The sequence below is a fragment of the Eubalaena glacialis genome, chromosome 4, assembly GCF_028564815.1.
Source record: "Eubalaena glacialis isolate mEubGla1 chromosome 4, mEubGla1.1.hap2.+ XY, whole genome shotgun sequence".
Classification (NCBI taxonomy): domain Eukaryota; kingdom Metazoa; phylum Chordata; class Mammalia; order Artiodactyla; family Balaenidae; genus Eubalaena; species Eubalaena glacialis.
Window position 1 is genome coordinate 62,219,333 of NC_083719.1, and position 14,122 is coordinate 62,233,454.

The following is a 14,122-nucleotide window of genomic DNA, read 5'->3' on the forward strand; positions in this document are numbered from 1 at the left end:
ATCCTTTACTCTTTCCAAATGCCTAGAAACTCACAGTTTCTAGCACGGATTAGTGAGCACAGAACAGACTATGTTTCTGTCAGTGAACAACATTCACTGAGCACCTAGTGTGTATGTAGCAGGCCCCATTCTGAACATTAGAGAGCTGTGAAAAAGTCACAATCCACACCCTTGCTCATATTCTAGAACAGTGGTTCCCAAGCTTCTGGACTTCAGACACTAGCAAAATCTCCAGAAAAATTACGGGGAGGTCAATATTTTTTCTTTTGCTAATATAAGGACACTAAAAATAACCGTTATCTCCTCTCATTATCATTTCATAAAAAAGGGTATTTTAACACAAAAAGGGTAAAGGATGTAATCTAAGAATAAAGGACAGTTCTTTAAACTGAACACATTTAGCACTATGAAATCTTACAACATTGTCCTTATTTTTCTCGTTTTCGCTGAGGACTGGTGGAAACTAAAAATTGGCGCTTGCCATCTGCCTCTACAAGGATTAAGTCACTGGCCACTGCAGCCGCTGACCTTCAACACCCCCTGAAAGGAGTTCAGGGTGGAGATCAGGAATGAGGCACTCTGTGTTCTGGGAAAAACTGGCAGAACAGGCAGGCCTTCAGATAGATATTTGCAGGAGAAGATTTTATGAGCCCAAATTCTTGCATCTTCTCTTATCTAGAAAAGCACTAAAATCATTAACAGAGACATTTTCTCCTCGTGACTAGCAGTAACCTTCACCAGACTAGCAGCAACCTTCTGCAAAAAATGTGTGTCTGACTGCATGTACCCCCTTCACCAAAATCACATATATACTGACCTTCCCCCCAACCTGTTCGAGCAGTTCCTCAGAGCTATCTGAGATGCTGTCTCCTGGGCTATAGTCCTCATTTTGCCCCCAATAAAACTTAACTTACAACTCTCACGTTGTGCTTTTTTCTTTTTCTTTTTTTTTTTTCAGTCGACAAACCTTAGTAGAGTGGACCCACCCTTGTTCAAAGGCAGTGAGAGGCCGCTGGGGTGTGTGTGTTAGGATGGGGACATCTTTCTAAGAAGCCTGTTTGTTTACTGTATAAATAAAAAGGTAAAGAGTTTTCACTGCACCTCATTTTAAAGTTTCAAGGATTTATGGACAAGCTAGACTGGGCCCAACTGACATTTAAAAACTCTGCTTTGAAGGCCAGATCAGAAATGGGAGGTCAGAAATGGGAGGTCACTGGTAATGAAAAGGGTTTTCAGCTGATAACCAGTGTCTTTGCAGAGCAGATTATATCTACATGTCGTTTTAGTACATGATCAATAACATTAGAGGTTTTTAACCAACAAGATTTTCTGAGGGGAAGGAGAAGAAAAGTGAAGGATCGGTGTCAGTAATTTTTTACTTAAAGCTTGTATTAATGCCTATACCGTCTCCCTGGAGTCTAGTAGGGTACTTGTTTTCTACTAAAAACACTTCCATGGAATTATCATTGGCAAGAAAAATACTCTTCCAGGGTGGTGGGTGGAGAATGGATGACAAAGCAATAAAGAGAATTCTTTGGAAGACAATCAGAGCATAGTTGTCATAAAAAGACCTTACAGCCAAGCCCCCCAGAGGAAGTTTCTGTTACAATTACTCAAAATTAATGACCATCAATTAAGAATTGTCAGATGCCCCTAGAATATGTGGAGAAACAATCCACAAGAAAGATGCAGTTTCTCCCACGCTGAAGCCTCCCTAAACCTTTCTCAGCAATGATTCATGTTTATATGCAAATTACTTCCCTGGCAGTTTCTAAAACTTTAACTCTTACCTGTTAAAATGCATCCCAACAAACTAATTTAGTCAGATTATTCCTTCCCATGAGTTAGTGATAAAATTTTACTTTGCATTCCAAGTGAGAAGGTGTTTCCTAAACTGTTTCTATGCAGCTGGAAGAACTTTATAAACTATTTCTTGATAAATTATTCATCCAACATGTAGGATTAGAAAGAGCTCCTGTTTGACTCTAACCAAAATACACTCATAATTCAAAGTAAGCTGCCCCCCCCCCAAAATCAAATGCAGTGCATAGCAGAATAAAAGACTCTTAAAAAATTTAGTTATTGAGCTCTGAAATTTTCAGAACAGTAAGTAAATTTCTTGCCTGCTAAAGTTTTGGGGTCCAGATAATGTTAAATAATTCCTGCAACAAAGCAGGTGCCACCTTTTCAACACTTAGGGCCCTGAGGCTGGCCTCTCAACTCTGAACACATAGCCACTGAGTATTTTGGTTTGAAGTTTTTAATATTGGCTTCATTTTCTCAATATGTGTATTTTAGGTTTCATCTGTACTGGGGGCTATCTTTTAATAAATGAGATTGAGGGCCAATTAATAAAGCTACTGGGAAGCCTCTATACAACAACTGAACTCATAACTATGGCTAACTGTGCCTGGGCACGTAAGAGTGCACAGATTACTTCTGAAGTGACCTCAGAGCTTAGAAGAACACCACCGTTGCATTAAGTTCTTAAATCACAGTGCCTGAACCACTTGTATAAATATTCAGAGCCATACTTAACGTGATGATTTGTTACTGGAATTGGAACATAGATCATCCAGGGCTCTGAGATTATTTGTCTACAATTAAGTGGTTACCATAGCAAAGTACTTTATTTGCATATCAATTGCATATTCTATCTGAATTTTAAGAGAGTTTGCAATTTTTCGTCTAGATTTTCCAACTGATTCTTTAAAAAGAGATCCCAGTCCCTAGATTTACTCAAATTAATGCCTGCTTGGTCCACTTGCTCTTAGGCAGTAGTTTTGTTTTTCCTCTAATGATACAGTTGAATTCTTTTGCTCCCTTTATATATGATGATACTTTGTTTTGTTTTTGCTTTTCTAGGGTACAGCTTCTAAAGCAATGACTCTCTAATATGGTTTTGGAGCAGAAACTCAAGAAATTGTAGACCTGAGTCTATAGGTCTTTGTATTTATTGGGCATCCAATAAAAGCTCCTTGGATTGAAATTTAATTCTGGCCTGCCTTATAACATTTTGGCATTCTTTAGTTTTCCGCAAGGTTGATGAATGAGTAAATGCGTTATCGTGGGGCTTCCCTGGTGGCGCAGTGGTTGAGAATCTGCCTGCTAATGCAGGAGACACGGGTTCGAGCCCTGGTCTGGGAAGATCCCACATGCCGTGGAGCAACTGGGCCTGTGAGCCACAACTACTGAGCCTGCGCGTCTGGAGCCTGTGCTCCGCAATAAGAGAGGCCGCGATAGTGAGAGGCCCGCGCACCGCGATGAAGAGTGGCCCCCGCTCGCCACAACTAGAGAAAGCCCTCACACAGAAACGAAGACCCAGCACAGCCAAAAAAAAATAAAAAAAAAAAACTAATTAAAAATAATAATAATACGTCATCCCGATCTGTAAAAACATCCATCAACATTTAAAAAAAAAAAAAAAAAAATGCGTTATCGTCAGGGGTACTCTTAAATTGACTCAGACATAGAACGGTTACATCTGACTTCTGGTGGAGGCGTTATCTGTCTGGAGAGCCAGAAATCCAGAGCCTCCTTTAGACAGCCAGAAGCTTCCAGTGCCTCATTCTAAGGAGAAGTAGGGGATGCTCCCTCTACTTCCCTCATGTCTTTTCTTTGAAGGTATTTTGAAGTCGGGCAACCAAGGTCACACTACCTTCTCAGAGAAAGCAAGGTGAATTTTTCAGGTGTAAAATGGGGCCAGGTCTCCGAAAGAGTCAGGAATCTCCTCCCCTCTCCCCACGTTTCCCAAGTCCTGTTCTTACTTCTCTCCTCTCCAGTGACCGACGTGGTCACTGGGAGTGAACAGGTAGGGCATGAGATAAGTCAAAATGGATGCTGCGACCAGGTTGAGTCGTGGTTATCTTTCACCCTCTGAAAAACAGCAATGCCAAGACCCAGAGAGCAGTCATGGTGTATCTCACATGCCCACCCCGACTTCCCCACGCGTGCCGGACTACGACAAAGCAATTCTACAAGCAGCAGAGACAAAACCCTCCACTTGTCTTCTCTCTAAGATCCGTCTTTTATTCCTTGCCCTTTCTTTTTTTCATATTGTTCTCCTTCACCCTCAATCATTGCTCACTTCCAAGAAAACTGAGTCTGCACAGCAGGCCCTGACCCCCCGCTGCAGAGAGCGATGCCAGTGAGCATGGATGGCGCCACAGTGATCTATCCAGTCAGACTGGTGGGGCAGCTCGCTGAGGCCATCCTGCTGGGCTGAACGCGGTGCAGACAGACAGAGGGCTACAGGGACTAGACAGCGTGAGAGCCAACCAGACACGAAGCAGCACAGAGCCGGCGAGGCAGGACTGGAAGACAGCAGGCAGCCAGGCCAGAAGCTCACACGCTAGTCCAAGCCTCGTGGCAACCCCAGGGGAACAGCCTGGGCCAGCAGCAGTGCGCCAACTCCTGGGCTCACTGCCGTGGCCCCGTCCCAGACCTGAGTCACCGGGGATTCCACGGACTTCTAAGAGGGCCCTACATGCATTTCCAAACCCAAACTGCTTGATGCTGTCATGGAAAACCTGGATCTTTGCATTCTACGCTTTCACTGTGGACCACATCCAGGTCAAAGCCTAAGGAAGGCAGCTGGCGAAAACGACCCTGCTGGCTGATTCCCCAGCTTTTGTAATGAATCCCAGAGGGCTATGAACTGACGTGTGTTTCTGGCTCTGCCAAGTCCCGGACGAGTACTCACCCAGTGAAGACCAATCAGCCTGTGATTTATTCTGCAAGGGGAGCCTGAGAAGCCACCTGCAATCAGGACTCAACCACTAGAAGCTGCCTCCAGAAAGGAAAGGATGGAGAATGTACGGGTTGGGGAAGATGAGTGAGAGGAAGAAGCTCTTTGTTTTCCTATCAATTCAGCTTTTAAAAAAATGCCTGAGGACACCCAGAGGCCCATAGGAGCCACAGGACGGCTCTGTGCTCTTCAGTTCCAACAAAGGCAGGCTATTAAGGGGCCAGGAATGGCACTTTACAATGTAGTTAACATTTGGTTTTGACAGAACAAGGTCAGTTCTAAAGACCCTATTCCTTAGAATGCAGCAATTGTAGGGAACACAAAAGAATGTACTAAAACCTGCCAAGAAAGCATAAATACTTTAATAATCATCATATAGCTACTACCACTTACTATTTACTATGTGTGCTTAAAAGCCTTTCTCATATATTATCTAATTTAATCCTCAAAACCACCCTGAGGTATGTACTACTATTATACCCATTTTCCAAGTAAGAAAACTGAGGCTAAGAGATGAGGCAGACTGGTTAACATTTCACAGACACTTTAAGGTGAGGTCAGGGCTGATCCAGGGCCAGATGAGGTTTGAGCTCTAATTGCTGCTGAGAGCGCCTACTGAACAGCCGGGGCATTTGTACATGAGCATTTCAGAAGTGTCAGCTGGGTGCCCACCATTAGGTAAGGCCTTGAAGGCGAATCCTGCTATCTGAATTAGCTTAATAGTCAATAGCTGTATTTTCATTTTTTTTTTAAGTAACCCAAATTTTGAGATTTCCACTGAGGTAGCAGATTCTTTTACACCCAACTTCTAAAATCAAAATACTAAGATTTTGATGGTTTTTATTATACTATGGACAGTGACAGCTATGCAGCCTGTGGCCTTTAAGATCAGGCATAGTAAAGGCATACTAGATAGCCTGTAATTTGTCACCCAGTTACATTTTACAATAATGTCATTTTTGCCAATGCGAGTTGTAAGAACAAACACAGTCTGAGTATCTTTCTGAAGGATCCTTTCGTTGCTTTGGCAACAGTCTCCTTTCTCACCATTTGTTTCAATGTCAAACAGATCCAGAGTTGAGAGAGGGCTTGTGGGGAGAGCAGAGACTGATGCTCACAGCTGCAGCAAGTCCTTGGCTGAGGCTGGGGCTGACCAGATGCTCTTAGAGACCGGCCAAGAGGACAGAAAGCAAGTCAGCTGCTTCAGACACCCAGGGGGCAACTCTCTAAGCCATAGATTCAAGGGCCACGGCTGCCACTGATGCTGGCTTGAACTGCCTGGTGGAGATCTCTACTATTGGAGAAAGAGCCCACTAAGCATCCCTCAAAGATGTGCCCCTCCTCCCCTCCCCAACATGAGGGAGCCAGCTGACCAGCGTTCAGTCAGTCCATCCTTCCCATGATTTCTTCTCAGAGGGGTGCTGCTGGGCTGGGAGGTGAAGAGAATCCACTTTCCTGTATTTCAGTTCTTAGCCTTAGATCAGTGGCCCCCTAGAGAGGCAGAATCTCACTGTACAGGAATCTCTGCCTCTGGCCAACTTTTAGCAATTTCAGACGTTTTGAGATGCCATATGTATGCATGGGGAACATAAGTGAAAGGGGATGAGGAGAAAAATTTCTTTTAGAAAAATCAAGACTTTGGGGAGACAGATGACCAACAGCCCAGCATCCTGGGTGTGCTACTGCTCCCTTCTCCCCAGCCCTTCTTCCTAGAGGCCTGAGGCAGAGAGAAAGAGAAAAGTCAAGAATAACTCACTGGAGTGTATGAATAATACCTAAAATATGTACTCATCTTTGTGCCAAAATGAACACTCTTGCCATTTATGTGAAATAGCAAACAAGAGCACCAAAAGACTTGTTGGACTAATCCACATTCTTAGAGACTAAATTCACTGGAGTAACACCTTATTAAAAACTGCATGTAAACAGTCTTTGAGACTGAAAGACATCTAATTTTCTGCAAATTGATTGCAAAAGACCGATTGTGGTGGTATGGCCCAAGATGTCCCACCCTACTGTAAATGGCCATTCCTTTGCTGGAAAGCACTAAGTTTCTCAAGATGAAAAGCATTCCTAGGGATGACAAACCAGGAGTCTCATCTGCATACCAGCATATTGACAAAACTCATAATAAAGGCATTAAGTCATCGAAGATAAGCAAATAAAATATAGTCAGGGCAAACTGAGCATAAATACGCCTCTCTGGTCAACCAGGACTCTTCAACAGGATTAATTATTTGTGTAAACTGGCTTCCCTTCATCTACATGTTTATTTTGACTTTTCAAAAGCTTTAATAACACATTGGTAACACTCCGCAGCAAGCTGTAAGATACACATGCCCCCCCCCCACCCCGCCCCCCGGAGGCACTGTGTGCCTGGGGGGATAAAGTAGAGGCATTTCTCTGACAAGAAAAAGATGAACCAGTATGGAAACCTACCTTAATGAACATTTCTGGGAAGTGAAAATCCAAGCTTAGGGGATGAACTGCAGATTTGAGAAGTGAATCAAAAGGGGGACAATGAGCTCCACAGAATCAAAAATCTAAGATAGGATCATATTTTCCGATCTCCCTATCTTTCAGAAGAGGAATGCCAAGATCCACAGAATTGGTGCATTTATCTCAAGTGAAACTGCAAGTTAGTAGCAAAGCTGAAAATGAGAATCCTGGCCTCCCAAATTCCGTGAGTGCCTATGAGTGCCTGGGTCTCTCATCGTACGGCTGATCCTGGCAGATAAAGAGATGAGGGGTCCTGAGATCTGTCACGAGTATATCCCCCATTGAAACAGAGCATGACTGTGAAGCAGGTCCTCTGTCATTTCTCTGGGCCCATTACCCTCTCCCCCACATACACACATGGGGCCCCCTAAGGTTTGAGAAACAGAAAACATCATCTTATCAGCTGTTTGGGGAAAAAACTGCTGTTTGACCTGTCTGTTTGGAAGCCAGCCCTGCTGAGCTCAAGAGTTTGCTATAAGGCAGGCAAGAGCTAATTCATTCGAGGTCTGCTTCTTTACAGGCCTGGATGCCAGGCTCAGTGCTTATCTTCATTGTCAGCAGCCCCGTGAATGCAGCTACGGGATGTGCCCTTCAATGAGGGTTGTAAGTGGATTGCTGTTTCTCCTGTTAGAGTTCAGATTAATAAATACCTTGGTTGTGGTTGTTTAAAAAGTGAATTTTCTTCCTGAGAATCAAAGCAAGAGTCTATTCCTCTGCTTCCTGAGGATGTCTTCAAACTCTGGTGTGTGTGTGTGTGTGTGTGTGTGTGTGTGTGTGTCAAACTCTGGTGTGTGTGTGTGTGTTTCTGCTGCTCAGAACAAGTCCCTTGAGCGTGGACAGACTGATACCCTCTTGGTTCCAGATCCACTTTTCAACTCCACATGGGACAGCCTATGAAAATGCGGGTGGCCATGGAAGTTTTCTTGGAGCTCACGGCCTCCCCTCTGGGATCCCTGTAAAGTGCTCATACTTTTCTTTCCACTGATTTCTAACAAGCTCATTAGTGAGAAACTCCCAGAAAGTGGAAGAGTTAGATTGTAATTTCTGATCTGAGTGCACAGAACATTCTGACAATTGTCTCCAGGAGACAGACAATTTAAAGCAGAACATTATTAAACACAGAGCAGCTGATACTAATTCCCTTCCAGCCAGCTTGTTCGCCTGCGAACGCTGAAATCATCCTGGGGCCGGGGATGGGGCCGAGAGTGGGTGGCAGCACCAGGCTCACTGCCTGTGAATGAACGCCCCACGCTCACGCTCATCCCAGCACACAGGGCCCGCTGCAGGGGGGCCTCACACACCGCAGTTCTTCCCTGGACGCACGACGCGCAAAGCATGCTGTTAATTTAATGGGAAAAGCAGAAAGTAGGAGTAGTTACTCAAACAAAACCCAGCAACTTAGAACCCGAGGAAATAAGCAAGGAAGAGGAGCAGGTGAGAGCAGAGAACAGACACTTCCTTCGCTTCAGGGGAGTGACACAGGGAAAGGGAGCGATGGGGGGCAGCGCGCGCCTGCTGCCTGGAACCGGACAGAAGAGCGTCCTCCTCAAGTGTGGCAGCAAATGAACGAGCAGTGAGGGTGCTGCACACACATGGCTCTCAGGCCCCCTCGCCCTCCGCGCACGCTTACCTGCAATTCCTTGCAGCAGCCCGCAGACGTTGAAAATACTTTTCTTCATGATGCTCTGCACACACATGGTGAAGACAGACACCAGGGCCACCATGCAGAGAATGAAGATGCCCACGGCTAAGAAAATAGCGGTGGCCTGCCAGAAGCCGCTGGCGATCTCTCCGAAGGTCTCGGCGTAGGGCCCGCACAGCGTCTCCCGCTGGAAGTGCTGCACGCCGGGGTTCCGGATGCAGCGGGCGTAGATGCCCAGCGTGGGGTGGTGGGGCTCCGGGGAGCCTCCGCCCTGCTCGCTGGGCTCGGCGCTGCCGCGGGGCTTGGCTTTTCCAATCAGCCAGTCTGCGCTCATGAAGGCAATGAGCTCGGCAAACGCCACCACAATACTCAGGAGGGTCCAGAGCATCGAGCGACAGGTGACAATGACATGACACATATTGATGTTCGAGGCGTCAGGAGTCGGGAGGCCACGGGGTGAACTGTACAGGCGAGCCCGGCGGGCGGTGGGGAAGGCGCGGAAAGGAGGCTCAGGCGCTCCGGGCCGGCAGTGGCCGCTGCTCGGGGGCTCCCTCGTCCCGGCGGCGTCGTGGGGCAGCGCTCTCCAGGGCTGTCATGCTGCCATGTCGCAGCTCCGCGCGGCCGAAAGCCTCACCTACGGGGGGAGAGGGGGTTGGAGAGCGGTTAGCGGCGCCGGCCCCGCCTCCGCCGCCTGCCCGCCCGGCCGCCCGCACTCCGGCCGGTGCTCAGACCCCGGTGCGCGCCCGCGGCACGGCTGCCCCACGCCCTGCGCAGCCCTGCCCGGCGGCGCCCCTCGTGCCCACAGAACCTTGCCCCGGCGAATCCTGCGCCCCCGCCAACACGCCGCCGTCCTCGGCGCTGTCGGCCGGTGTTTTTGTTTCAAGGTCTCCCTCACCGCGCTCTCAGAGACGTCTGTGGTTACCCTTATCTCTCGGCAGCACGACAGAGGGGCCCATGCCAGTCCCTGCACCCACCCGGGGGCACGCTGCGCATGGGGCTCCTGCCCCAGCTGCATGCTCTTGGGACGTGGCTCCTGCTCTATTATATCTGATTAGAAAAAGTCCAATAGCACAGGGATCCAGACAGATCAAAATATGACTGCCAGTGAACTATATCAACGGACTGCCTGCGTTTTTTTTTTAAAGTTTACACAACTCTTTGCCTGCTGTTTTGGTATTAGATGAGCTAAGTTAGAAAAACTTGCGTCAAAACGTTTTGCTTAACAGTAGAGAGTAGTAACACCCAACTTTATTTCCTGGGAATCAAATTACTCGCAGAGACATAGGAGGGAGTCTCTGCTTCAGAGGTAAATGAGAATTTAAAAGGAAAACAATGCTATGACAAATAATAAAACTTTGTCACCCAAACTTATTTTTCATCCATTTCTCACAGGGTGATTTTTAGACAAAATGAGCTACACAAGTTAAAATGCAAAGAAGAAAAATAAAGCTCCAAGAAGAACTGATGCCTTACTCCGGGAAATTATTCAAAACAGAGGCATTAATGACCATTGACTAAGTATCATTACCACTGAGGGGACTTGTGGACAACAGAGACTTGCCTGTGAAGAATGCGTCCCTTGAACTGTCCCAATTCATCACATGTGCCTCTCTGCCCGAGCTTCCATTCACCCCAGGTCTGAAACTCAACATGCGCATTGTTTCTGATCTCACAAGGACTCATTCTGTTCCCAAGGACAAACGGCTTCATTACCAGAGGGCTCTCTCTAACGGCTTAAACCCCCTTCAGGGAGGCCTGAACCCTGAAATGGGCCGCAGGGCTCCTCACAGCCCCATTTACTGCCCGCCTACCCCCGCCCCCAGCCCACCAAGGTCAGGAAGAATCACAGCTCACATCTGACATCTGGGCACATGGCTCTGTTCTGAATGATTAGATCTTATTAACTGAGGTCATCTCAACTCCCTAAGAACTACAAAGAGCCTCATGGCATGTGGGCAATGGTTGGGCGGGGAGTTATGGAAGAGGGAGGGAAGTGGGGAAAGAAGGGAGTGGGTGTCAAAGCTTCTCCACCATGCGGGCTAACATCCTAGTTAGAGGTGATTACTTACCTTATAAAACACAGTGTATTTAACAATCCTCACATCACTGCACTTATACAAGATGCTATTTTGCAAAATTAGCTAGCGCAAAACTCGGAACAGAGGAACTTAACTGTCATGGTTGTGTGTGTGTGTGTGTCTGTGTGTGTGTGTGGCACTGGGGAAGGGAGAGGTGGTGTGCTGCACGCAAGGGTTTTGGTGTTCATCAAGTCTGGGCTCCAAATCTAGCTCCACCACAGACTGGCCATATTGACATCTAACTTCTCAGAACCTTAGCTTTCAGCTTCCTCATGGACACATGAAGAAAGAAAGGGTACCCTGCCTCACAATATTGTTGTGAGAAATACGCAACACCCTGTGAAAGCACCTCGCACAGTGCCTGGCATAGTAGGTGCTTAGTAAATATCAACTCCTTTGCCTCAGAAGCTTTTCCCCTAACATGGATGACACTGGTCAGACAGCTGTTTAACCAACGGAAGTGCTCCGTGGATAACAGAAACTTGGCCGTTAAAAGATTAAGCAGAGGCTATTTAGAGATGGATGAGGTCACTCATGTCTAAAGCTTCCCTGGTGGGCTTTGAGGGTGAGGTCCTGGTCTTACTTCCTGTTTCCCTACTGCCTAACACAGCTGACAAGCTCAGCTGGGGAAAATAAATTAGCATTAGGCCAGAAGTATAACCTACTCCCACTCACTCATTCTCACCTCCCCCAACCCCCAATATTACCAAATAGAAATGCCTTTTGAGTAAAAAGTTACCAATACAAAAGAGCTTTGGAGGAGACTGTGTATAATGAAAGTGATCATTCTAAATGAGAACAAGGAAACAAGCTAGGATCACTCCCGGGAGGACGCCCCACCCCATGCAAGCTGGGCCCACCCACCAGGCTTACAAACACTCTCAGTCTGCAGGTGGAGAGTCTGCTTGTTAGGAGAGAATGAGGCTCTACAAGATCTTCCCATCTGATTAGAAAGCCAGTTTACTGATGGGCACAGCTGCTCTCAATCCCTGCCCCTCTACTGTTGAATGGCAATTTTTCAATATGAATAGAAAACCTCTACATAGTTGTCCTCTTGCAGAACCTCAGACTCTGCTACAACCTCTCAGGTGACTTGGATCTTAATGAATATGCGAAGTGTATACTGTTCTGGTCAGCAAGCTCACCTCAGAGTCAGGGATGCAATTAGGTTGCAACTTCTAAAGAGAAAGGATGTGAAACTTCAGGAGAAAGGAAGATGGCACATTCAGGCTTAGCAAAATGGTTCATGCCAAATTTGAGGCAGGATTATCTAGGGACCCCTGTGCTTAAATTCAGAAAGTAGAGTCCCCTGTCCATCTGTACTAAAACAATTCCCCCCTCCACTATACCAGATTCTCACATCCACACCAGAGTGGCTGGAATGGCGCCTTCATTTTTCTGTTTGCAACAGGGAAATAAGATGTTTTGGTCTTGTCAGCAAATCTGCTAATTACTACTATTAGAGGAACAGCCACAATATGCAAGGCTGACTGACAAAAACTGGCTTTCCTCAGGATCCAAGAAAAGCCCTCGGGTCAGTGGGACAGGGGAAAATCTGGAAGTGCAGCAAGGGGCTTCTACAGTGCTCTGTACTCCGGTAAAATGCCCCAGTTTGGTCATATCAGATGTGCAGGGAAAGTCACGTACTGAGATAACATCCACATCATGGGAAAACAGATCCCTGTCACAGATTTTGTTAACCCAGGGATTCAGCACAGAGCTCCTTAGCACCACACTGCTGTTCACTGTGATTCCCACTCCTCCAAAGATCCTGTAGTAAAACCAGACCCTTGTTGACATTCCATGTAAACATCTTCTCTCTGTGGCCCACTAAATACATATCCCCTCCAGAACACCTGGCTTTACTACCACATCCCTGATGGATAATGTGGACAGCCCTCTGACTTTCAGAAAAAGATGCTATGATTGTCACGAAGGTCCACAGAGGAAAGCCTCTTAGCAAGGAATAAGGAAAAAACCCAAAACAAACAAGACTCCTGCAGAAACCTAGGGTAATATACCACAGTCCGAATACAGAGCCAGGAGGAGTGACAAATGGTTGGTCCATGGGAATCGTCATACATAGCTCTCCAAAGAGCCCTAATATTTAAAAGGGGGAGGTGTGAGCAGAGCTGACACCTCTGAAAGGGGTCTGAAAGGGGTCCTTTCCTTGGCAGCTTCGTGCTGTCAGTGCAAAGGGAAGAGAGTGCATGTGAGGCAGAACCGCCCAGCATCAGTTGACTAGGAGATTACAGTACAGAAGCCTGGGAACAAAGGTCGCAGCCTCTAGAAAGGTGGGGCAGACAGAGCGCACTTCAATCACAGCTGCGTCAAATGCCCACACTCTCCACCCTCACAGTAACGGCAACAGCAAAGCCCGAGAAGGAGACCCTTGCAAACCACGTTTTGAAGACCACCACCACCTTACTCACCTTGGTTCTGTTTTTCAACTTCATTAAGAAAATTTGCAAACATAGATATAAGGTGAAGAGAACGGACAATGAACACCGCATACGGAACACCGGTTAACATGTTGCCGTATCCGTTGTACAGATCCATAGCGTACACACTCACACTCACACTCATACACAGACATCTTCTCTCTGAACCGTCTGAACATGAGTCACAGATGTCTTGACACTTCACCCCTAAATACTTTTGCATACACCTCCTAAAACTGAGGACATTCTCCTCCGTGACCACAGTACAATTAACACACCCAAGAAAACTGATAATAATTCCGTTATATCCAAAAGCTGGGTCCACACTCAAATTTCCCTACCCTGCCTCAATTTTTATAGCTGTTTTTTTAAAACCATGACTCAGTCAAGGCTCATGCATTGCATTTCGTTATGTCTTTAGTCTCTTTTAGTCAAAAATAGTCCTTCTGTCCCTAACCTACCCCTGTGCCGCCTGCATTTTTTCCTCTGACATTGCCTTTTTTGAAGATACCAGGCCAGTTGTCTTACAGGATACCCCACAATTTGTCTAGTTCCTCATGTTGCCATTTAAACTTGTTCTCTATCCTCTGCTGTAGAGAAACTGGAGGTTAAATCTAAAGGCTAGTTTAGATTCAGCTTAAACATTTTTGGTGAGAATCCTTTGTAGGTGATGCTGTGTAATTCCTACTGCATCACATTTGGGAGGAATATGATT

The 14,122-nt window shown here is 46.5% G+C and overlaps 1 protein-coding gene across 6 annotated transcripts in view; it reads right to left on the minus strand.

Annotated features, from left to right (window-relative positions):
• The window catches only part of LHFPL2 (LHFPL tetraspan subfamily member 2), a 173,170-nt gene that overhangs the window by 15,967 nt on the left and 143,081 nt on the right, over positions 1 to 14,122 (minus strand). For 4 of the 6 annotated variants that reach the window (XM_061189382.1, XM_061189381.1, XM_061189384.1 and 1 more), the window contains one exon: positions 8,877 to 9,522. In XM_061189382.1, the coding sequence (XP_061045365.1) occupies positions 8,877 to 9,306 (430 nt within the window). In that variant the 5' untranslated portion in view covers positions 9,307 to 9,522. The other 2 variants (XM_061189385.1, XM_061189386.1) reach the window with 2 other exon arrangements.